The sequence below is a fragment of the Staurois parvus genome, unplaced genomic scaffold (assembly GCF_062004578.1).
Source record: "Staurois parvus isolate SC_StPar_1 unplaced genomic scaffold, SC_StPar_1.0 ptg001139l, whole genome shotgun sequence".
NCBI lineage: Eukaryota > Metazoa > Chordata > Amphibia > Anura > Ranidae > Staurois > Staurois parvus.
This window is the reverse complement of record NW_028318935.1, coordinates 220,608-246,624: the sequence shown is the minus strand read 5'-3', so window position 1 is coordinate 246,624 and position 26,017 is coordinate 220,608. Positions and strand designations below refer to the sequence as shown.

The 26,017-nt window shown below is 44.7% G+C and overlaps 1 protein-coding gene across 1 annotated transcript; it reads right to left on the bottom strand.

Annotated features, from left to right (window-relative positions):
* Window positions 1-393: 393 nt before the first annotated feature.
* On the bottom strand, window positions 394-20,791 carry LOC149439263 (uncharacterized; the record flags this gene model as incomplete). The annotated part of the gene is made up of 3 exons (XM_089659241.1): window positions 20,646-20,791; window positions 2,364-2,463; window positions 394-753 (listed from the first exon to the last, which is right to left on the bottom strand). Coding segments are annotated over exons 1-3 (606 nt in total), but the record flags the coding sequence as incomplete, so codon positions are not given.
* Window positions 20,792-26,017: the final 5,226 nt, after the last annotated feature.

Genomic DNA, 26,017 nt, shown 5'->3' with positions numbered 1-26,017 from the left:
TTTCTATTTTCCTTCCTACCTTTTTTCCTTTCTTCATTTTTTCCTTCTTTCCTTCCTTCTTTCCTTCCGTCCTTCCTTCCTTTTTTCTTTTCTTCCTTCCTTCCTTTTTTCCTTCTTTCCTTCCTTCCCTTCCTTCCTTCCTGCTTTCCTTCTTTCCCTTCCTTCCTTCTTTCCTTTTCTATTTTCCTTCCTACCTTTTTTCCTTTCTTCATTTTTTCCTTCTTTCCTTCCTTCTTTCCTTCCGTCCTTCCTTCCTTTTTTCCTTTCTTCCTTCCTTCCTTGTTTCTGTTCTTTCTTTTCTTCCTTCCTTTTCTTCCTTCCTTCCTTTCTTTCCTTCCTTCCTTTTTTCCTTCCTTCCTTCCTTCCTTTTTTCTTTCCTTCCTTCCTTCTTTCTTTCCTTTCTTCCTTCCTTCTTTCCTTCCATTCTCCTTTCCTTTTATCCTTCCTTTTTTCTTCCTTCCTTTCTTTCTTTCTTTCCTTCCTTCCTTTTTTCCTTCTTTCCTTCCTTTTTTCCTTCCCTTCTTTTTTCCTTCCTTTCTTTCCTTCCTTCTTTCCTTCCTTCTCTCCTTCCTTCCCTTTTTCTTTCTTTCCTTCCTTCTTGCTTTCCTTCTTTCCTTCCTCCTGCTTTCCTTCCTTCTTTTTTTCTTTTCTTCTTTCCTTCCTTTCTTCCTTCTTTTCTTCCTTCATTCCTTCTTTCTTTCCTTCCTTCTTTCTTTTCTTACTTCTTTCATTCCTTCCTTCCTTGTTTCTGTCCTTTCTTTCCTTCCATTATTCTTTCCTTCCTTCTTTCCTTCCTTCCTTTCCTTCCTTCTTTCCTTCCTTCCTTCCTTCCTTCTCTTTCTCAGTCCAGCCTCAACTACTGCACCATCATATTCTATATCCCCTAATTCTCCTGCACGTTATAGAATTATTTTTTCCAGTTCTTCCTACCTCAGAATCAAGTTTTATCCTGAATTCTCCAATGTTCTGACCGGCGCTAAAGTGATCTGAGGAAGTGGAAATTTCTCTCATTCCTTATCCGATAAATACTCAGTTCCTGAATCTTTTTCTAAATTACCTTTCAGAGGACCCCAAATCCTGCAGAATCATTCTTCAAATTTCTCCAATTCCTGCATTTTCACATAGTACTGCTTTTCCATTTCTGTGCCATTTATTTCCCAGTCCAGCCTTAACTACTGCATCGTCAAATTTCATATCCCCTAACACAGCACATCTCATTGAAATCCTTTTTTCAGTTCCTCCAACCTCAGTATCATGTTTTTTCCTGAATCCTCCAAAACTCTGACCGGAGTCAAATTGGAGGAATTGGGATATTTCTCTCATTCTATTTACAATCAATTCTCAGATCCTGCATCTACTCCCTTGCATGTTACTCTAAATTATTTCTCAGAGAACCCCAAATTTATTGGAATCATTCTTCAAATTACTAAAATTCATATATTTGTTGTTCCAATTTTTGTGCCATTTATTTCTCAGCCCAGCCTCAACCCAATGGTGCAATCACCATCAGATTCCATATCCCCTAATTCTCTTGCACGTGTTATAAAAATAATTTATCCAGTTTTTCCTACCTCGGAATCATGTTTTTACTGAATACTCCAAAATTCTGATTGGCGCTAACCTGATCTGAAGAATTGGGATATTTCTCTCATTCCTTTGACAATCAATTCTCAGATCCTGGATGTCACTTGCATATTCTTGTAAATTACTTCTCGGAGGAAAGTATCCTGCGAAATCATTCTTCAAATTTCTATAATTCATGCATTTTCACATATGTCTGCTTTTCTAATTTGTGTGCCAAAGAATGGAAGAGAATGAGAGGGAGGGGTAGATTGAAGGGCAAGAAGAAGAAGGAAGAGCAAGAATGTAGAAGGAAGGGCAAGAAGGAAAGAAAGTAAGATAGGAAATGAAGGTAGCAAGGGGATAGAGGGAATGAATGTAAGGGAAAGTAGAAAGGAAAGAAGACAAGGGAAAGGGAGGCGGGGAAGTAAGGGAAAATCATTATCATTAATGAAGGAAAAATGGAAGGAGAGAAAGAGGGAATAAAGGAAGGGAGGGGATGGAAGGAGGGAAGGGAAAGAAGAAAAAGAAAGGCATCCTATCCCTTCCATCCCTTCTTCCCATCCATTCCATTTATTCTTTCCTTTCCTTCCTCCTGCCCTCCCTCCTTCCCTTCCTTCCTTCTTCCACTTCTTCTCCCTTCCCTTTGCTTCATTTTCTCCTCTCTTTCCTTTCTGGGTAGGAAGGAAAGAAAGGAAGGAAAGAAAGGGGAGGGAGGGGAAAAAGGGAATCTTTCCCTCCCTTCCTTTCTTTCTTTCCAAACCTGTGGAAATATAGTCCAATTGTCCTGGGCTACATTACACCTCTTCTCTTTTTTTTTCTTTCCTTTCTGCATTCCTTTCCTTCCTTCCTTTATTTACTTCATACTCCTTCTTTATCTTCCTTCCCTCCTGCTCTTTTTGCCTTCATCCCTTCCCTCTTTCCTTTTCATTTCTCCTTTCCTTTCCTTTCTTCTTTTTTTCCCCTTTCTTTCCTACCTTTTTCTTCTCCTTCTCCTCTCCTCCCTTTGCTTCAATTTTTCTTTTTCTTTCCTTTCTGCATTCCATGCATCCATAGAAGGAAGGAAGGAAGGCAGGGAAAGCAGAAAGGAAAGAAGGAAGGAAGGGAAAAGAAGAGATGGGTAGGGACGGAGGAAAGGGATGAAATGAAGGAAGGGAAAGGAGGGGAGGGAATGGAGGGGATGAAGGAAGAATGTAAAGAAATGGGGAGGGGGCTTAAGGAAGTAAAGAAGGGAGGAAGGAGGGCAGGGATTTAAAGGAAAAAAAGGAGGGAGAAAATGGAGGGAGGAAAGGAGGAAGGAAAGAAAGAAGGAAGGAAGGGAAGGAAGTATTAAGGGAAGGGAGGAAAAAAAGAAAGGGAAGAGGGGAAAGGAAGGGAAGAGAAGGGAAGAGAAGAAAAGAGAAGAGGACGGGGCTTAAGGAAGTAAAGAAGGGAGGAAGGAGGGCAGGGATTTAAAGGAAAAAAAGGATGGAGAAAATGGAGGGAGGAAAGGAGGAAGGAAAGAAAGAAAGAAGGAAGGAAGGGAAGGAAGTATTAAGGGAAGGGAGGAAAAAAAGAAAGGGAAGAGGGGAAAGGAAGGGAAGAGAAGGGAAGGGAAGAGAAGAGAAGAGGAGGGAGGGAAGGAGGATAGAAAAAAGGAAGGAAGAAAAAGAAAGGAAAGGATAAATGAAAGGAAAAAAAGAAGAATATAATCCTTTAAAGAAGAGAAGGGATGAAGGCACAAAGGAAGTAAGGGGGTGTGGAGGGCAGGAGGGAAAAAAAAGGAAGAGAATTGAGGGTAGGAATGAAAAAAAGGAAGGCAAAAAGGAAAGAAGGGGAGAAATGGAAGCAATGGGAGAAGGGGAAAAAAGGAGGAATGGAGGAATAGGGAGGGAGGGAGGGAGAGAAAGGAAAGGAAAGAAGGGGAGGAATGAGGGAGGGAAGAAGGATGGAAGGGAAGGAAGGGATGAAGGAAGAATAGAAAGAAATGGTGATGAGGAGGGGGAAAGGAATGAACTTCCCTCCCCTTCCTTCAATCCTTCTTTTCCTTTCACTCCGTCCTTCCTGATCTTTTCTTCCTTTCCCCCTCCCCATCTCCATTTCTAGACTTCTTTCATCCCTTCCTTCCCTTCCATCCTCTAAAAGCCTTTCCTTCCTTCCTAACTTTCTTGCCTTCTTCCCTACCCTCCTTTCCCTTCCTTCCTTCACTCCCTTCCTTCCTATCTTCCCTTTCCTCCGTCCCTCCCCTTCCCTTCTCTTCCCTACCCTTTCAATATTTTGCCTGCCTTCATTCTTTCTTTCATTTCTATACCTCCCCTTTCATTTCCTTTCATCCCTTATTCCCCTCCCTTCCTTTAATTCTTCCTTTCCTTTGGTTTTTTTTCCAATTTTTCCTCCCTCCCACCCTTATTTTTATTCCTTATTCCCCTTCTCTCGTCTCTTCTCTTTGCTTCAATTTCTCCTTTTCTATTGTTTCTGCATTCCCTTCTTCCCTTCCTTATCTTCCTTCCTTACCTACTGCTCTCCTCCTTTCTTCTTTCTTTCCTTTATTTTCCTTTCCTTTTTTTCCTTCCTTGCCTTCCATATATTTCAATCTTCCTTCCCTTCCTGTAGCAAACTTGCTCATCAGAGTTGGAAGCGGAGCTCCCCTTTTCCTTTGCTTTTAGTGGAAATTCCTCAGCCCTCAATCCCTACCTCCCTCCAGTCCTGAGAGGTAAACGTTATCTCCTGACAGATGGTGTGGGTCAGCCCCAGGTTACCCATCCCTAGTTTGGTGCAGCAGTTTGCCGAAGTGTAACTTTCTCCCCCATCGAGATACGATTGCTTTTCTCCTGGACTTGAAAGTTAATTGAACATTCCTCAGGTCGACTGTTAGTTTTAACTGAGAGTCCACTGACATTCTGCCCAATATATTGTATTGGGCAGACTCAAGGCCACCCCCCCTGGCAGAGGGATTTTAAAAAGAGACAGGATAGCAAGTCTGAGAGTTAGAGTTGTACACAGATCTCCCAGCTCACATCTTAGGAGGAGATAAAGAATTATCCTGCTCTGCAACTTGGATCTGCAAACCCAGGTAAGTAACTTAACCCTGTAATTTACTTCCTAATTATCTCTTTGCTGTGTCTAATATATATATATTTTTGTGACATCTCTTTGTAAATATTTTATTGCATCTGTTTGACTCTTTTAGTAATAAATCTTTAAGCGCTTACCTGCAATTCACGAATTCCTGACGCTGTGTTTCTTTACTCCCTGCCCAATTGACCATATGAAGAGGTCAATCTTTTAGTGTATTTCTGACAGAGTCCGTGTTCTCTGTACATTTCAAGACGGTGGTGGCAGTGTGAAGGTTTAGTGGCCCAGTAGTTACTGACCCAGTAACAAGCGCATTCAGGCTGCAGGCACCGATTGTAGCCCATTAGCTGGACAATCACTGTGCAGGGTGCAGCTGGGTGGGGCCCTGCATCACATCGCAGTTTTAGATCGGCCGGTCCTTTGGTCACGAGTTTGGTGAGAAGGTCTGGGGTCTGACGCCGTGGGCGTGACGTATTACCGTTAGTCGCGGTCGTGCTATTGTCGCATGTTGGTGGCAGCGACCGTGGATCCGTTGCACTTCCCCACTCCTTTCTTCCTTCCTCTTCTTCCTTTCTATTCCCTCCTTCCTTCTTTCCCTCCCTTCTCTTACTTGCTTCTTTACTTTGAAAGGAAGGTTCCTTCCTTTTTTCTTTCTTTCCTTCCTTCCTTCATTCCCTCCCACCTTCTTTCCCTCCTTTCTTCCTCCTTTCCTCCCTCCAATCCCTCGTCTCCTCTTCTTCATTCCCTACTTCCCTGCCTTCCTTCTTTCCTTTCCTTCCTTCACTCCCCTCCACTTCCTTCCTTCTTCCCTTCATTCCTTTCTTCTAATTCCTCCCTTTCATATCCTTTCTTCCCTCCCCTCCTTCCTTCCCTCCTTTAATTCTTTCCTTCCTGACCTTCCCTCTCCTTCCTTCCCTCCTTTTTTTCTTTTCCTTCCTTTCCATCCCTATCCTCTTTCCTCCCTTCCTTCAGCCCCCTCCCCATCTCCATTTGCTTCCATTTTTCCTTCATCCCCTCTATTCCCTACATCCTTCCTCTCCCCTCCTTTCTTCTTTTAACTTTCCTTTCTTTTCCTTTCCTTTTTCTTCTTGCCTTCTTCCTTTTTTCCATTCCTCCCCTCCATTTTCTTCCTTTACTTTGTTCCTATCCTCCCTCCCTTTCCTTCCTTATTTCTTTCCTCCTTCATAACTTCCTCCGTTTCTTCCCTTCTTTCCTTCACTCCCCTCCATTCCTCCTTTCCCTTCATTCCCTCCTCTCCTTCATTCATTCCCTATTCCTGCCCTCCTTCTTTCCCTTCCTTCCTTCACTCCCCTCCACTTCCTTCCTTCTTTCCTTTCTTCCTTCCTTTTTCCTTCTTTCCTTTCTTCTAGTTCTTCTAGGAAAAGGGAGTAAGGAAGGAAAGAAGGAAGGTGGAGGAAGGAAATAACGAAGGAAAAGATGGAGTGGAAGGAAGAAAAGGGATGAAAGAAGAAGGGGAGGGAGGAAAGAAAGAAAGGAGACGAAGGAAGTAAGGAAGGAAGGAAGGGGATAGAAATGTAGGGAGAGAAGGAAGGACAGGAAGAGAGGAGAAGAAGGAAAGTAAACAAGGAAGGGGAGGCACGGAAATATGGAAGAAAGAAATGGAGGGGAAAAAGGGGGAAGGAGGGAAAAAAGAAAGGATAGGAAATGAAGGACGGAGGAAAATAATGGGACAGAAGGAAGGAAGGAATTGAAGGAAAGAGAAGGGAAAAAAGTAAGGAAGGAAATTAAGGAAAAAAAGGATAGAAGGGAAGGAAGGGATAGGAGGATAGAAGGAAAAGGATAGAAGGGAGGGAAAGAAAGAGAGAAGGATGGAAGGAAGAAGGGGAAGAGAGGGAATAAAGGAGGGAGGAAAGGAGAAAGGGAAAGAAGGAAGAAATGGAAGGAAGGAGAGAAGGTAAAGAAAGAAAGGAGTGAAGAAAAAGAAAGGAATGGAAAAAATGGAGAGGAGAAGAGTGAAGGAGCGGAAGGGAGGGATGGAAAGAATTAAAGGAAGGGAAGGAAGGATAGGATAGGGAGGAATAGAGGAAAGGAAATAAGGAAGAAAGGAAGGAAGGAAGGAGGGAAGAAGGAAGGAAGGGGAGAGGTGGAATCCTAGGATGGGAGAAAGGAAGAGAGGAAGGAAAGGGAGGGCAGGAGTAAGGAAAGAGAGGAAGGGAGAGGGGAAGGAAGGAAGGAGGGAAGAAAGGAAGGGAGGGGAAGTGTAGGATAGGGAATGAAAGGGCATGGAAAGAAAGGAACGAAGGGAGGAAATGAAGAATTGAAGGAAGGAAGGAGGGAGGAAGGAAGGAATTTCTATTTGCGGTGCAAAGACGTTTGTCAACCCCCACAAGCAGAGAAGATCACAACAGAAGCAGCACAACAGAAGACAGAACCCCGTTGCATAGGTTAAAATACTTGAATAATATTACTGAAAGCTTTAGGTTGGAAATTTTACTGATTTGCAGACTGCTCTTATTTTGGCTGGGACAAGATCATTGCTACACCTGGAAGTCTGATGCAGGGCCATGAATCTGAAGTTACGCAGTGTGGAGTATGTCGTTTTTGATGGAGCAGAAAGACTTTTGCTGAGCTGCTGAAGGAGATCCTTGCCCGTCTTCCAGAAAATCGCCAAACCTTGTTTTTTCTGTCACTCTTCCCAAGATGCTGCTACAGTTTGCCCGTGCAGGTCTTACGGAACCTGTGCTAATCCGTCTGGATGTTGATACAAAGCTTAGTGGTCAGTTAAAGCTGGCATTTTTGTATGTGAGTTCAGGGTTTATACCTGCAGTGCTTCTACCTCTATTGCACTGCATTATGAAGCCTAAGGAACAAACGGTCATCTTTCTTTGTGGCCACCAAACACCAAATACACCTTAGCTACACTCAGCCTACTGCCGCTCGTAGTCGTCAGACTAGTCCGACCGAGCAGTGATTGCCTTATGTTTCTGGGAGCATGGGTTAAAATTAATATGTTTTAAAATTAATATTACTGAAAGCTTTAGGTTAAGATACAAAGATGGAAGAAATAAATTTTCTTCTGCCTTCTTTCCTTCCTGCCTCCCCCTTTTTTGCTTTCCTCTTTTTTTCTTCCGTCCTTCACTCTTTCTTTACTTTCTTTCCTCCCTCCCTTTTTCCTTTCCTTTCCCACGTTCTGTACTCCTATATGGAAATCCCTCCCCTCTTCTATTCTATATGTCCTTCCTATATCTTGCTTCCTTTCTTTCTCCCTACTATATTTCTTCCTCCCTCCTTGCTTACCTCGTTCTCCCTCTCTCTTTGCTTCTCTCTATTAATCCTTCCTCCCCTCTCCTGTCTTTCTTTTTTCTTTTCTTTCCTTCCTCCCTTCTTTAATGTTTATCCTTCGAAGGTAGTAGGATAGGATAGGAAAGGAGTTTAGGGGAGGAAAAAATGTTTTCTCGTTTTACGAATAATGTTTTTGTGGTTTTGTAATCGCTGTGTGTTTGCGATTTTGTTCTCGTCCCAGTTTTGATCACCTTAATGTTTTATCAGAACTTGCGTTAAACATTGCGGTCAACCCTCCAGAAGTCCACACCAGCAATCACTGGTCACTGATTCCAATCATAATAAATCCAATCTCCAATGATAATTCCTCCTATCCCTCTCTCCCCTTCCCCTCCTTCCTCTCTTTCTTCCTCTTCCTCCTTCTTCTTCTTCCCTGCCTTACTAAGAAGTAAAGATCCTCCCTCCCTTCTCTCCTTCATACCTTCCATGCCTTTCTTTTCCTTCTTTCCATCCTTCCTTCACTCCACTCCCTTCCTTCCTTTTTACCTTCTCTCCTTTTCTTCATTCCTCCCTTTCCTATCCTATCTTTTCTGTCTTCCTTCCATCCCCTTCCTTCATTCCCTTCTTTTACTATCATTCTTTCCATCCTGACCTTCCCTCTCCTTTCCTTCCCTACCCTCCTTCCTTCCTTCTTTGCTTTCCTTGCCGCTTCCCTCCCTCCCTTGCTTCCATCTTACCCTCCTTCCATCCCTTTCTTCCGCTTTCCTTCCCTTCCTCCCCTCCCTTCCTGATTTCCTCCCCTCCTTTAATTTCTTTCCTTCCCTACCATCCTTCTTCACTCCCCTCAATCCTCCCTCCATTCCCTCCTCTCCTTCATTCCCTACTTCCTTCCCCTCCCTTTCCTCCGTCCCTGCCATTCCCTTTCATTCTTTTCCATTCCTTCCTTCTTTCTCTGCCTTCCTTCATTCTATCCCTCCATCCCCTTCCCTTTCCCCTCCCTTCCTTTTATTCTTCCTTTCTTTCCTCCCTCCCTCCCACCCTTCCTTCCCTCCCTCCCTCCCACCCTTCCTTCCCTCCCTCCCTTCTTCTTCCCCTTCTCCTCTCTTCCCTTTGCTTCAATTTCTTTTTCTAACCTTTCTGCATTCCCTTCCTTCCTTTACTTCCTACCCCTTCCTCATCTTCCTTCCTGCTCTCCATACCCTTGCTTCGTTTTTGCCTTCATCCCTTCCCTCCTTTCCATTCTTTTCTTTCCTTTAATTTCTTCTTTCCATTCCTTTCTTCCTTCCCTTCCATACATTTCTATTCTCATTCCTTCCCCATTCCTTTCTTCCTCCCTCCACTTCCCTTCTCTTCCCCTTTTTTCTTCCTTCTTTCCCTCCCTTCCTTGCTACCCTCCATTCCCTCCCCTCCTCCCCTTCCCTACTTCCCTCTTTCCTTTCTTCACTCCCCTCCACTTCCATCTTCTTCCCTTCTCTCCTTCCTTCTTTCCTTTCTTCTAATTCCTCCCTTTCCTATCCTTTCTTCCCTTCCTTTCATTTTTTCCATCCTAAGTAGGCTTGTGGTTAAAGTCAAAATTTAAGATCCATAGTAGATGTTGTATAAGATGGCTGTTGGTGTACTTATAGGCTTATGAGAGGTTTTCGGGCAGGTCGGATAGCAATGATCTTCATGGGTTGAGTGTGGATATCCATAGATGACCTCATAGCAGAGTAGAAACAGATGTCTGCAATACAGATGAGTGCCTGGATAGACTAAAGAAAAACAAAATGTGAACAAAAGAACAAACATGTACTGTACGTACATGCAGGGATGTGCAATTCCTATCGCCTGATGCCCGAGACATGTAATTCCGGGTGGTGGGCAGGTAATTTTTTTCTACCTTTAGCCCTGCAAGCACCCGCTTCCACCTGAATGCTCCCACACAGTGCCAGTCTCTCCGCCCCCCATGTGAAGCTCCCCCCGCCCACTGTCTCCCAGGCTCTGCTTGCCCATCTGCGGGCCCAGGACCATCTCACCGGCTAGAGGGGAGGGAGGAGAGTGGACATGTCTGCTCTTCTTGCCCCCATTCACAGATTCCCGCCAGTTGAGGCCGGGAAAGAATGTAATGTGGTGCGATGTGCACTGCATTACATTCAGGGGGTCTTTTAGATCCTGGACATCTCAATAAAGAGAACCTGTCACCAAAAAATCATCACATAGTTAAACCCACGCACATAACATCCCCCCCTCGAAAAAAAATTAAGCCCCACCCGACATATACCCACGTACAAACATAAAAGCATACACTGGGATACCTACGCATGAAAACGTTGATTGCGATACATATTATACATTGCCGCACATGCCAGAATAATTCTAGCACCAGACCTCCTCCTTAATGCTAAACTGATGACCTAGAAGAGGATTTATAAGCATAGAAAATATAGGCTACTGATGTTCATTACCATTTCAGGAGTGCACGTAAATTTAAAGTTTGACAAGTTGGATATCTATTTACTCGATGCAACCTCATCTTTTATATATTACAAAAAATAGGGTAATTTATTGCTTTTTGTTGTGCCCTAAAATGAACTAACTTGTATTTTTTACTGAAATTTTGTGCTATTTATGGGTCATAAAAAATTGGAATTACCACTATTTTATTCTCTAATTTCAGAAAATATGTGTTGGGGTTTTTGTGTAATCTTCAGGTCTAAAATTATTTTTTTTTTCAAATCTTGTGCAAAAAAAGGAAAAACAGCTCTGGCAGTAAAAGGGATAAAGGATAAGCCCTGACCCACCAGTTCCTGATGAGCACCCAATCAGTGCTCATTACACTGCACGGTCTCTCTGCTCCCTGCTTTGAGTTGCGGTGCTGGAGACAGGCAGGGAGGGGAGGAGGAGATAAACAGCGCAATGTTAAAAATATTAAATGTTTAAGTCACCATAGTCAACATTCCTAATATCACCTCAATTTAAATACGGTTTTGGTAAAAAACATTTTTTATCTGGACAAGTAAATTGTCATGAAGGACAAGTAGATTGGGACACCAATTTAGTCCCTTGGACAAGTAGTTTTTTTAAATATTTCCACACCCGACACTACTCAAAAAAAATTAAAGGAACACTTTGAAAACATATCAGATCTCAATGGGGAAAAATAAGTACTTTTGGGAAGTACTGAAGGACACGGGTTGTCCAGAAAATATGTATGTACTTTTGGTAAGTACAGGTACTTTTGGTAAGTACTTTTGAGGACATTGGATGTCCAGGGACACGGGTTGTCCAAGAAATAAGAAAATATTGACACTGGTAGGTTTGGGCTGCCAAAATTCTGTTGCTCATCAGAAATGTCGCGTAAAGTAAGGAAAAGGACTCTTTTTTTATCAAGGTAGTTCTAACATACAGGTAGAAAGAGTAAATTTACATTGTCCAGTAGAATTTCAGGAAGGACTCACAGTGGGAGAAGTTAATAGACAGGTTAGAGAAAAGAGATATTATTATCTCCGTTCCAGGATACAAATTAAAGGGAACATCCATCCCGTATTTTTACTTGTCTCCTGTCCTTTTTCTCTCTCTTTTTCTCTGTTTCTCTCTGCCTCCCCCCTCCTTTTTCTATTCTGTTGAGAGTGATAATTGGTCACAGATCACTCGACCCGAGAAGGTACACAAGTAACTAGATTTATGTTTTAGGAAGATGCATCTGAGGGAAACTCAGTTGGCAGTCAAGCACTGTGAATTACTTTCACTTTTTTTTTTTAAATTTATATATTTTTTCTGAAAAGATAAAATAGGACAAAATAAGAGTAAAAATACACCTTGTCCCGAACTAGGGGTCATGTAAAGACTTCATAGCATGGATTTGTGAGACTGATTATTACCTAATAAATCCGTGGATAGACAATCTAGCAGGGTGAACTGAAAGTTAAAGTCCGTTCGCGAGAACAGGAGATAATGACACTTTTCATATGGATATGATCAAAGGGATTATGTTTAGGAGATACTGAGGCTTTCCCATACTACCCAGGAGATCCACAATGGGGAGTATATGAGGGGAGGAAGAGAAAATTGGCTTAAATATGCACCTTATTAATATGATAGGGCAGACAGGAAAATAAAAAGAATAACAGAGAATCCAAAAGATAAACAGGCAGTAGAAATTACAACTATAGTGGTACCTAGTATACATCCACCCCCCTATGTTCCGGGTCCGGAAAAGGTACCTCCGGTATTTTGAATATATCCCTCCTTCTCCAAAGAGGACGTGGATTTTTCCTTGCAGCCATTGCAGCACAGCAGCAAATCCAACCCACAAGCCCCATCCCCCGTCCCAGTCCAGGGCGCAGTGGAAGACTCACCCAAGGGATCCCCAGGGACACAGCAGCCAATCCCTGATTCCACACAGGATGAGGGAATGTTTTCTGCTGAAGAGACATCAGGGTCCCTATTAGTAGACTTGGCAAATAAAGCAGGAATAGGTAAAATTTTCAGTCCTGGACCGGCAGGTAGAACCAGACACAAGGGCCCTGATTCACTAAGATGTGAGTCTATCAGCAGAGTCTGACCATTCAGGCAGACTCAGGTCAATCAACCAGTCGTCTGAGCAGCGTCTAGCAAGCCCATTAACGAGCGTCTACTTTGCCATTAGTGAATGTGGTATCCAGTCTCGCACATTTTTAGGTGCAATACCGGATATATTCGCTAGATGGCGCACAAGCACAGGCTTTATTAACATTGGCGTTTTTTCTGATAGCAAAAGAGAATCTTTAGAATGTAATAAATAGTACAGCTGTATTAGAATTTTCGATTTTTTTTTTTTTTTTTGCTGTTTCTCCAAAATGATCAGGAAAGTAATGCATTTACTAATGAATGTCATACATTCTATTTTCAAATGTTAAACATTTTCACACTTATATCTCAAATAATTTATATACTTCTAATTTCCCAATATAATTATATATCTTCATTCTCTTTAATCACATAACTATTCTACGTTAAAGACAAGTACAGCGCTATAAATGCATGTGATCAATAATGAACGCATGTAAAAACCAAAAAGTGCAAAGAATTGCAATAATGATGTAAACTGGTAAATCATGCTAAAATAAGTTCATATAATCATTCCTGAATAATGGAATGTCCTTCGTATGAGAGTACCAACTCAGAGAGTGCCTATGAATGGCACGTGTGGTCTCTCCATGACGGACAGTAGTGCATGAACTCGTGAAAGGTAAACCACCCTTGGGACTGGTCTACACTCACCAGAACAAAAGTATTAATGTGCATGGGTTATACACATCGCACATCTGGGGGTGCAGCAGTATGCTGGCAGCTATGGGTTAGTCATCCAGCTCCATCCATCCATCCGGGTGGGTGCCCAAATGGTCCTGGGGAGGAATTAGCTCAGCCACAGGAGCCAGAAAGGTGCTTAATAGTGTAGTACACTGTCACAGGGGTAGATGACCTTTCACGAGTTCATGCACTACTGTTCGTGGTTATATTTATCTTGTGTAATACCATTTTACTAGTCTATATCATTTGACCAGCGCTCGCTTTATCATTTTTAAACAATGTAACTATTCTACATTATAGCTCAAACTGTGTCTCCCACAGTGGTTTAGTGGTTAGAGCTCAGAACTTACAGCACTTGGGTCATGGGTTCTAATCCCAGTCTTGGCAACATCCCAAAAAAATGGAGATCAATTTTCTGGGTTGTGGCAGGAATATTGATCAATCAATTATGATTTTGCCTAATGACTAGAAAGTGGATGAATGTTACTTGCGTACTGTTCTTCTGCCAATTAGGAAATGTGCAAGTTTCATGCCGTGTATATTTCATTGTAACTTTTTTCTCTTTTAAATCTGTCTCCTTATACAACTTGACCCCCTCCCCCACCCCATCATCACCTGTCCCATATGCAAATCTATGGATCACCGCCCCACTCTTTAACTATCTATTTACTGATCAAGTGAATGTGTCTCATTTTCTATCAGCTACAGCTCAGATCTCACATTATAATACAATTGCTGATTGTATCTCACCACTAGTCTGATTGAATTCACAATTCCTGGTCAGTCCCGTTCCCTGACCTCTAATAACCTTTAGGGCCAGTTCACACTACATGTGTTTCAGTTGCTTTTTCGGCATCACAAACGCACAGAAAGAAGGTTATATGGTTGTCAATGTCATAGTTCACATCAGCGCTTGCATTTTCAATGCATTGCAGGTGCTGTAAACAAAGTTGACCACGCTGCATTGTTTCTGCACAGAACTGTACTGGAACACATTGAAACATCCTTGAATGTACTAAAGCGCACATGTCCCTAACTACATTGAATACAAAGAAAATAGAAAAAAATAAGTGGAAGGGATACAAAAATGCAATGTCAACGTGTCCAAAACGCATCCAAAATGTACTGGAACACACTAAACATGCATGCCAAAAGGGCATGAAAAAACCCATCAGGAACACATCTAGACTGTTTCTATAGTGTGAACTGGCCCTTAGGACTTGTTCACACCATTGGTGGTGCAGAAACGCATGCAAGAGCACACATTTTCCAGCACAGCAAAGAAATGCAATGCCCTCTGTAGATGTGTGCAGGTACCATGATCAAACGTTACTGCACCTACACACGTCTATTAAAAACAGCCCCATTCACAGCCACAAAAACGCATGGCACCACACTACTGTGCGGCTAGGTGCAACACACTTGGAAAATAACATGCCTGCAGTATTGTGGCATGTTTCCACATGTTAAGCAGCCCATTGAATTCAATGGGCTTTGGGAAAAAATAAATATAACAAACACAAAATGCCACATTCACACAGGTCCTCTGGCCTGTACAGCATGAATGAGTGGGTTGTTTATGTGGCTAGAGCCACCTGTTACACTGTGGGGACACAGCAGCTGTATGAACACAGGTTTTAATCTGACAAGTGTGAAGGCGTGGGGAAGTGGCCCTGAATGCTCACTGTCTGTGTTCAGGGCTGTACAATTGTAACCATATGCTTGTCAAATTAGGATCTGCAGTATTCACATAGTGTAACATAGGTTGCATGCTAATGGCGACAGCCACAAAAACTAAACACTGATTCACACTCTACAGGCCACAGCACTCATGTGAATGAACCCTCAATTACACAACGTTTGATTTATTAACTCAGTACAGTTTTATCATTTGGATTGAACAGGAATTTGTTTGTGATTGTGTCCATGAAGAAAATGTTGTGTATTTTTACCATATATATAATTTGTATTTCAATAGTTTTTATTAGTTTTAAGCAGTATAAGACAGAGGCGACAAAACATGCCCCCACAGGGGCTATCAATTGCACCGATAAGATAAAAAACATAATAATAAAAGAAATACAGTGCTCTAACTTCAACAAGGCAGAAGGTACGCCCACGCAGGGGCTATCAATGGCACATAGGTTACAATGATGGTAATGAAATTCTAACTGCAATTAAAGGCAACTGTCAACAATCACCCAAAAAAACAGAAATGGAGAGAAAGAAAGAGAAGAGAAATAAGAGGAGAGGAAAAGAAAAAAAAGAGAAGAGGGGACAGAGGTCCAAGAGCACCACCATCAAACGCCAGTGCCTAACGCCAGTACATCCCCATACTAGCCAAAGGAAGCGTGGGAAAGGCATATTGCAACCACGGTTCCCATATTTTCGAGAATTTACATTGGGAGTCGTTGCATATGCTCGACATCTGCTCATTAAGCATCATATTGGTCATACGATCCCGCACCCCCTGAAAAGGGACAAACGGACTCTTCCAGGCCTGAGCAATTGTTCTGGTGGCCGACAGAAACAAATAGGATGCCAGCTTCTGCTGATGAGCAAAGAGACCCGGTATGGGGCAATGAAGCAAGGCATACCGAGCATCCCGGCGTATGGATAGATGAAACAACGTGAAAAGGAGGCCAAATACACGAGACCAAAAACGGACCAGTCTCGGGCATGACCACCAGATATGCAAGACATCGCCACGATGGCCACAACCCCGGAAACATCGATCACTACAAGCGGGATTAGCCTGGGCCAAACGAGCCGGAACCCAATACCAACGAAACAATACCTTATAGGCTGCCTCCAGCGTGGTGGTATTGAATGAGCATTTAGCTATGAGTGACCAGGCCCTATTCCAGTCCTCCGGATCCACATCCACCCCCAGGTCACGCTCCCACTGAACAACATATGAAAGAGAAGTATGCGACGGGCGTCTGTTCAAGGCTGCATAAAGAAGGGAGATAAGGCCCGGGGCGCCCGGGCGCTGCTGGCAAAGCTGTTCAAAGGCCGATTTCTGGTATGGAAAAGAAGAAGTGCCCCGCAGCGAGAGTAGCCAGTGCCGCAATTGAAGGTATCGAAAAAATTCCGCCGGGGGAACATCCCGGGACTCCCGAAGAAGATCCCAGGTAGGGAAGGACCGAGAAACCAAAAAGTGTCGTACCTATGAAAACCCATGAGCCACCCACCAAGAGAACGCCCTCGGGTGATCTAAACCCGGTGGGAAAAGAGGGTTGTTAACAATTGGAAGCAAAGGCAGAAAGGGTGACATCAGGCCACTGGAATAACGTACCGAGTCCCAGACTCGTAAGCCATGGAACAACATCGGGCTCAGCGATATAGGGTGCAGGGCAGGGGGAAGCCATAGAAGCGCCGACGGTTGGATAGGGGCACAGTTAGGTAGCTCCAGCAAGACCCAGAGAGGGACGTCAGAGGAAGCGTGCAACATAGACAGCGGGACAATCTGGCTCGCCTGGTAATACTTAGATACATTGGGCACCCCAAGGCCACCCTGGAGTCTATGAGCAAAGAGCGTATTTCTAGATACTCTGGGGTGCTTATTGGCCCAGATGAAATGCATAAGCTTCGCCTGAAGCAACCGAAGGAAATGAGGGGGAACCCGCACCGGGAGAGTACGAAAATAATATAACAATTTCAGCAGGACGGTCATTTTCACCGAATGAACCCGCCCTATCCAAGACAGGTGCGGAAATTGCCAGGAATGCAGAAGAGAAGATAAAGAACTAAGCAATGGGTAATAATTCGCAGCAAAGAGGGAGTCATAGGTGGGGGTCAAGCGGATGCCCAAATATTCAAGAGAGGAGGAAGCCCATTTATAAGGGAAGTAGGATTGAAGGCGTGAAACCAAATCGGAATCCAAAGTAATATTAAGAGCGACAGTCTTATCCAAGTTAATACGGAGACCCGAAATCAAAGAGAAGCGCTCAAGAACCTGTTGCAGATTAGGAAGCCTCGTCAGAGGCTTAGTAAGAGTCAAGAGGGCATCGTCCGCAAAAAGATTCAGCTTAAACTCCTGTCCCGTGTATGAAACCCCCGATATATTGCAATCGGTCCGGAGCGCTAAAGCCAGCGGCTCAAGCGCCAGTACAAAAAGCGCCGGGGACAAAGGGCAGCCCTGTCTTGTCCCTCGCCCAATAGGAAAGGGGTTCGAGAAATACCCAGCATATTTAACGGAGGCCGAAGGAGACGAATACAAGGCTTGAATCCAAGAAAGGATAGAATCCCCAAAACCCCAACGAGACAGCACAAACCACAGATATTCCCAGGATAGAGAGTCAAAAGCTTTATATATGTCTAAGGACAGTAAGAATCCCGGGATTTTCCGCTGTTGCAGAAGATGTATAAGATGGACCACCTTACGAACGTTATCACCCGCCTGCCTCCCAGGGATAAACCCCACTTGGTCCCTGTGGACCAGGCTACGCAAATAGTTATTGATGCGAGAGCTAAGAATCTTGCCCAATATCTTCAGGTCTTCATTAAGAAGAGAAATGGGCCGGAAGGCTTGCGGTTCCTGTACATCCTCGTTCGTCTTAGGAATCATGGCTATATGTGCTCTAAGAGCGTCTGGGGAGGGCAAGGAGCCCTGTCGTAACTCATTGAAATAGTCAGCCAAGAAGGGCGCCAACAGGACCGAGAATTTCTTATAATAGAGACCGGAGTAGCCATCAGGACCGCGGTGGACCTCAAAGATTTGATAGCTTGGAGCACTTCCGGTACGGTAACACAGGCATTGAGGGCCACCTGTGCTGCCTCAGATAATCCCGGAAGACGAAGATCTTGAAAAAATGCCTCTGCCTGAGCCACAGGGAAGGGATCAGGCGTAGTGTAAAGGCGCGAAAGGAAGTCCGAAAATCGGGAAACAATCTGCCGGGGATTAGAAGAACATCCACCTGTGGGAAGTCGGATTGGTTTATGGGGTTTCCCCACGGAATTGAGCTTCCTAGCCAGCATCGGGCCCAGTTTATTAGCACAGGAATAAAATTTGTGTGTGGTCCAACGCAGAGCCCGTTCCGCCTCCGAAGAGGCAAGTAAGTCTAATTCGGTCGCCAGAGCGTCCCGAGCGCGTTTATGGGCTGCGGATGGAGACGACTTCCAGCATGCATCCGCAGAAGCCAGGAGAGAATGAAGCTCCAAAAGTCGGCGCTCCCACTCCCGGACCGCCGCCAGCTGTATAACATGACCCCGCACCGTGGCCTTATGCGCTTCCCATAGGGGCACTGCCGAGGAGACCGATCCCGAGTTTTCCGTGAAGTATGTACGTAAGAAAAATTCTATTTGTTGGCAGGTAGCCTGAGTGGTCAATAAAGAATTGTTGATGCGCCAATGAAAAGGGCGCCGTTCTGACCCAGAGAGGGCAAGGAGAAGTACCACGGGATCGTGATCCGACCAAGGTGAGGAGGGAATAGTTATTCGCCTGACCAAGGGAAGCTGCTGAACCGGCATAAATATATGATCAATTCTACAAAAACTATCATGAGGACTGGAATAAAATGTAAAGTCGCGTTCAGTCGGGTGAAGCTCCCTCCAGACGTCCGCTAGCCCCGCTGTCCGCAAAAGAGAGCGCATACGTTCCTCCAGCACCAAGTCATGGGAAGCAGCCGCCCCCCGTGCACAGCGCCTATCCAATGTGGAATCCAAAGTAACATTTGAATCCCCAAAACAAGAATGAGACCCTTGGAGTGTCGGGAAACAATGGTGCAAAGATGCGAAAAGAATTTATCCTGAAAATGATTGGGTGCGTAGTAAGAGACAAAAGTAACCTCCTGGTCCCAGAGAGTGCCCTGCAAAAGCAAATACCTGCCCGTGGGGTCCGCTATATTCCGAGCACAAAGGGAAGATTGCGTTTAAAAGCTATCAGTACACCCTGACGCTTCTCAGGAGCCGAGGCCGTGTAAAAGGTGGGATAGTGAGGTGAAAGATAACGCGGAGCGGAGGACTGCGAAAACCTGGTCTCTTGTAAACATACCACGTCAATTTGTTGCGATTTAAGGTGATGAAAGACTTTAGCCCGCTTCTGAGGCGAATTGAAGCCTTGAACATTCTGCGAGTGTATTTTCAAAAGGGGCGAGGCCATGGCGATATCAACGCAACACGCTCGGCAGAAAAACCCATAAAGCAGCTAGCAATTTCCGCTTCCAATGGCGAGCGGACCGTGGCGTCCTGGAACCCTGCAGAAAACAAGAACAAAAAAAAAACCAAAGGAGAAAAAAGACAAAGAAAGAAAAAAGGAAAAAGACACAAAAAGTATATACAATAGTGCAATTGTGTCACGCCAATGGTGACGCGCATCCTACAAAAGGAAGGATACCAGTTAGGGGTGGCTCTACCACCGGACACATGGCTGCAAATGAAAACATCAGGAACTAAAGCCCCCAGGGGGCAAAAGGGCAATAAGGCAACAAACATAATCAAACGGGGTCCGAAGCAATAAAACTAAAGGTCCCAGGAGCGAGGCCTCCGTGATGACCTCCCATAAAAACCCAAAGAACCTTGGGGCCAACCCCCTCCCACCCAGCCGGGCCCGCCAGATCAACCTCCCACCCCGAAGCCCGAGGGAACCCTCACCCAATGCTACCAACGGAAACCAAAATACCCTCACCCAGGCCCAAGATAGGTTGCGGCAGCGGAAAGTCATAATTCTTGAGTCCGCGAGGGGACCCCCTCCCACCCAACCAGGGAAGGAACCCAAGGGGGTAAACCAGATCAGTCCCAACCCGGAATGCTGACAAACCAGGGGAGCCCCAAGGGCCAAACTCATGGTCCCGCCAGAGAAGTCCATCGCTGAGATGACACACGGGAAGTCCAAGACACATCCTCAGCCCGGAGAAGAACAAGAAGGACTTGATCGTGAAGGGGTCTGGGGGAGAGCCCTCTTCCTATCGGACGACCGCTCCCAGATGCGGCCCAGAGGAAGCGGCCGTGCCGGAGATCCTGATGAATGAGCCGGGCTCCGATCCGCAGAATCAGGCGAAAGAAGGCGCAAGGACTCCAGGAGAGAATGGGCCTCCTCCGGCGTAGCCACAGAATGACTGCGGCCCTGGTAGGTTAAGGTGAGGCAAAACGGGAAGTATTTAATACGGTGTTTCACCAGGACCGAAGTGAAGGGCTTCAACTGGCGGCGCTTCTGAGGAGTGGTCTGGGAGAGGTCCGCAAAGAGCTGGAAGCGATGCCCCTGGAAGCTGAGGTCAGGGTTGTTCCTAGCCGCCAAGAGGATAGTTTCCTTAGTGCGGTAATACGTAAACTTGATGATAATGTCCCTTGGGGGCCCCTCCGGTCGTCTGGGGCCCAATGCACGATGTATGCGGTCAAATTCAAGCCGGTCTATGGGAATAGCGGGTGTCAGCTCCTGGAACAGAGCAGTAGCAGTAGAAGTAAGATCTGCGACCGTTTCCGGGATACCCCTTAACCGCAGATTGCCACGGCGGGAACGATTTTCGAAATCCTCAAGCCGTAGTAGCGTGTCCGCCAATTCTTTCTTGAGGTCGCACAGATCCTGTTCGTGATTTTCCATGACCGTGACTGCCGCATCCATCTTATCTTTGAGGTCGTTTGCCCGGTTGCCCAACTCCCGAATTTCCCGTGAAAGACGATCGGCCAGCTTGGAGGTAGCGGAGGACAACTCGGACTGCAACATGCACTTAAAGCGGCGTAGGAGCTCAGCATCCCGCAGGGATGGGATTGGAGACTGCAGGGATGGCTCTGGTGCCAGGTCCTCCCCACTGCCAGGGTCCGACCCACCCATGGATGGTGACAGCGAGGGACCCAAAATCGCATCTGGGGCTCTATCTGAGGTCCCCGGCGGGAGCCGCGATCTCCGGCGGGTAGGCCGCAAACTCCGGAGCGGCCCGCCGGGAGCTGGAGGCACGGGCGGCCGGCGTTTTTTTGCCCATCAGGGCACCAGAGAGACAGGGGGCCAGGGAGGAAACAGGGGGACCCCCCCTGGAGGGCAAAGATCGGCCGATGTGTCTGGCAGCCGAGGTGGGATTTTAGAAAGCAGCCATCCTGGTTGCTGCTCACGAGCCTTGCATTCCATATATATAATTTGGATAGTTTCTCTGGTGGCGGGGGCCTGTCAGGTATGCTGTATGGGGCCCCGTGATATCTAACAGTGGCCCTGGGTGTATGCTTGTGTCTGTGCCACCTGTATAGTTAGGAAGAACAATAAGTTCTTCTATGGAGTATCTTGAACCTCTGCTATGTACCTCAATGCATCTAGGGATCGGCCACGTTTTCCTATGAAAAATAACAAAATTCGTTGTAATGTTTCCCCTGAAGCAAGCGTGAACTGACCCCTTCATATTATAAAGCAGACCGAATTGGCATTTTCCACAATTATGCATAGGCCAGATCTGTGTGCCCAGATAGGACCTCCTAGTGGCTATTCTATGGACAAGGTACACTTTTCTGTATGCCTGATCTTTATTGAGCTGCAATAGTCAATACGCTGCAATGGGCAGAAATATTTGGAAACAAACCACATGAGCTCAAGTATCCAAACGTGAATGTTCCTTCATAGCAAGCCTCCATGATGTACTGTATGGGCCTGGCCCACTCCAAATGAATGCATTGTTCTGGTAGGTCCTCCTATGACAGACTTTAGCTACTTGTGGAAGACATTGCACTGACTTTTCCTCAGATTGCATATTAGCTGGCCATCTTAAGTCTCGGGAATACAATCAAGAGGATCTGACACTTTTTTAAGGTAACAAAAAATAGTCTTTAATTGACTCAACATAAAAATAAGCCAACATGGCTAAAACATATCTTGAAAATATGGGGACTCTGATATCCGGCGACAGTCCGTTCAGGAACGAGAAGCAATTCTGTACCCCTAAAACCAACACAGAGGAAAGGGATGGTCAAATTGCTGTGCTGCTTCCAAACCACCTCTGGCATGCCAGGGTCTTTATGAAGGTCCTCGATGCCAGTTCTTGCCTGGGGCCACAAAATATCCACTGGCCACAAGTGAAGGTGAGTGGAGGACGTGAAGGTGGATTTCTACCAGCTTCAACCGCAAGCAGTACCACTCCTGAAAAATGAGAGCAAATAATCACGTCATCATGACAGTTAATTCTCAGTGCAGGCTATCTAGAGTGTCTTTCCTTTTTAACCATTTCAAGAGTTCAAGGAAACATTCTTGGAGCATCTACTGTGTTTGGAAAGGCCAAAGGTCCCCCCCTCCCCCAGGCACACTAATGCTTACTTGAAGTGGAGCCCCATCCTGATTTCATGATGTGCTTGAAAAGCTTGACTCTCTGGTATATGTGGCTCATGAAGGAGTGTTCTTGGGATCACACCAAAACAAGGTGCTTGTTCGGGGAGCAATGGACAGGAGAGAGGGGCAAAGGAATGCTGGCATGGGAGCAGCTAAATGAATGATTTTGGCTGCTCTGTGGTAAGCGGCTGCTTTTTAAAAGTCAGCAGCTACCGTTTTTGTAGCTGATGACTGTTATTTTTTGATAGGTGGAGTGTAAATCCGCTTTAAATGTACTGTACAGCATTTCTGACAAACGCGGCTTAAGATATGGTGTGGTCAATGTGTGTTTAGAATACTTCCAAAATGCACATACAAAAACACTACATCCAAATGCATGTTCCATTTCTATAGCATGTTAAACAGAAGAAAAATGCACTTACATAATGTTAACATGCGCAAGTAAAAGTAGACAAAATACACATCCTTTTATTCTGGCTTCACATACATGCATTGTGGTCTAACACCGCACTCCTGGGCAAATCACATTTGTGTGCGTTGCAATTAGAGACAAACATTTTGCACACCTCAAATTGCACCGCATCCGGGCCAAAAATGTGCAGGACCCTTTTTCAGGGTATGCACATGGGTGTGAATAGGCATGCGATCCAATTTGGCAAATCGCAATACGCTTTGTGTACCAATTTTGGTGTGTTGTTAACTTCACCTAGAAAGCTGCAGCAGGTGGCATGAAGGGGTTGTGGTTGTGATGCGGTGCAGCGCTTGCACAGAAAACACTGCAAATTTCACATCGAATCTGTGTGAAACCAGAATGTGCCAATATGTGGCTTGACAAAGCACAGTGGTCAGTGCAGATTATTTTCAATCCATGTTTTTTTACACTTTTCATTCACTGGTTTAACTCAGGTGATCGTTAATCACAATTATCTCCGGAGATCACATGCAGCCCCTCAACCATCTACACATATCTCTGGAAATCTATACAGATCTCCTTGAAAAAATGTCTCCTCTCTTCTTCGGAAAACAATTGTCCTCCACCTCATAAACGGGGACAGAGAAGACTTCTCCTTGATAACTAAAATCAGATTAATTATCGGTGCTTAATAAACATACACCAATACTGCAAATGCATTGTACTGTCGAAGGCATTGCACACTAACGCATTGCACACTAAAAATGTCAAATGCGTTAGTGTGTACAGTGCATGAGTGTAAAATGCTTTAGTGCACACTGCAGTGTACAACGCATTGCACATTGTAATACACTGTACAATGTAATACCGTGTACACCCACAGATTGTAGACTGTAATGCACTGTACACTGTCATGCAGGATAGAGCTACGCATTGCACATTGTGATACCGTGTACACCAACACATTGTAGACTGTAATGCACTGTACACTGTCATGCAGGATAGAGCTACGCATTGCACACTGATACCGTGTACACCAACACATTGTAGACTGTAATGCACTGTACACTATCATGCAGGATAGAGCTACGCGTTGCACATTGTGATACCGTGTACACCAACACATTGTAGACTGTAATGCACTGTACACTGTCATGCAGGCTGGAGCTACGCATTGCACATTGTGATACCGTGTACACCCACACATTGTAGACTAATGCACTGTACACGGTCATGCAGGATGGAGCAACGCATTGCACACTGTGATACCGTGTACACCTACACATTGTAGACTGTAATGCACTGTACACTGTCATGCAGGCTGGAGCTACGCATTGCACACTGTGATACGCTGTCCACTGTCATGCAGAATCCAGCAACGCATTGCACACTGTAATACCATGTACACCAACACATTGTAGAATGTAATGCATTATACGCAGTATACATGTCCAGATATTCAAAGATTAGCCATGAAGGCCTAGCTGGTTACCTATTGGGCAACCGCAGATAGCCGAATAACGCTACACTACATCCAGGCAGCTCTGGGAGGGTGTCATATGACATCCTGGCAGAACGCGCTCTCCGTGATTGCTGTGTCCTAAGGACACAGCTGATCACGTGATGTGGTAAAAGGCCAATCACAGCAGCTTTTTACCATGTGATCAGCCATGTCCAATGACACGCTGATCACCGGGAAATGCATTTGCCGGGTCTTGGCTGCACTTTCATCACGCTGTCAGAATGTGTGGAAAGTACTGCCGAGAACCAGCAGTTATCAGAGGAGGGGTCAGCACCGATGATCAGTGCCCACCAACAGTTCCGTCCACCTGTGGCCAGCAGTGCCACCCACCAGTGCTGCCTCATCAACGCACATCAGTGTTGCTAAATTACCAGTTTACCAAATGTTATAATATAAACAGACTTTTATTCATTATGAGCTATTTTGTTGTTTATCGAGCAAAAAGTAAAACATACAGCAGCAAGTCAATACCACCCAAAGAAAGCTCTATTTGTCTGAAAAAACTGATATAAATTTAAGATGGGTACAATGTGGCATGACCGCACAATTGTCATTCAAAGGGTAACAGTGCAGAAAGATGAAAATTGGCCAGGACAGGAAGGGGTAGGAGTACCCAGTAGGCAAGTGGTTAATATCATTGACCCATCAATACCCAGGAGCTAATGTACAGATAAGTAGCATGTGCACCAAGTGAGATTCTGCTAGGCCCCACCCACAAAATTACAATTACCTGTCCCTCACATGTTATAAACATATTTGCAATGGCCACACTTACTTTACATATAAGGATCATCTCCTCAGTTGAGAACTGTGCTCTCGCCATGTCCAAATGCCAATAAAGTTATCAAAATTTTCAACCAACACAAAACCTCCAACCACTTCTCATCCACTTACACTCCCCACAACCAGTTCCGGGTGCGCGTACACGTGATGACGGACTTCCGGGAGGATAGCCGTTCATGCGCCATGGGGACACCTGTTTGGCGCTTATTTGTTTGCAATCGCGCATTTCTAATCGCGGCTATGATAGCTTTCGCGAATGTGTGTTTCTTATTGATTTGTTTTTTTAACCTTGGCTAATATATATTTGTTGCCAAAGGCCAAAAATCAACAAAGTGTGGACTATTTTATTACTGTAAATCGAATTGTAGAAAACCTGTAGCTGGCTGCACAGTGAATGTGACATTCATTAGTACATAATATTGTGGTGCAAGCGGGTTTTTTTTTTTTTTTGGTTTTGAAAAAGCCAGTTTGCACCCACTTGCATATTCACGCTCTTACAAGCTACATTTGAGCAGATTATATAAGTATACAAAGTAACTATTAAGGTTGTTCATATATTGAACATAAAATAAACACAAAAACATCGGTCAAACATTTATTGATCAAATATATCTTCATTTATTTGGTCAGCAGGAACAAGTAGGTACAGTTTTGCCACATCCTATTTTTGTGACTCACCAAGATATTCATCTTGGTGAGTCACAAAAATAGGATGTGGCAAAAATAAAACACTCCTGCTCATAAGAGTTTACAATGTAAAGATACTTCTAATGAACTGTGCGTGCACAGGTTATAGCAGGAAACAAAGGGGAAGATGAATCAAGCAACATTTTCGTGCACATAGGATTTACTTACACAATCACTTAGTATAAAGAGCCATTCACAAAAAAAGTCTACAGATCAAAATATCAAGAAAACAAAGCATGTG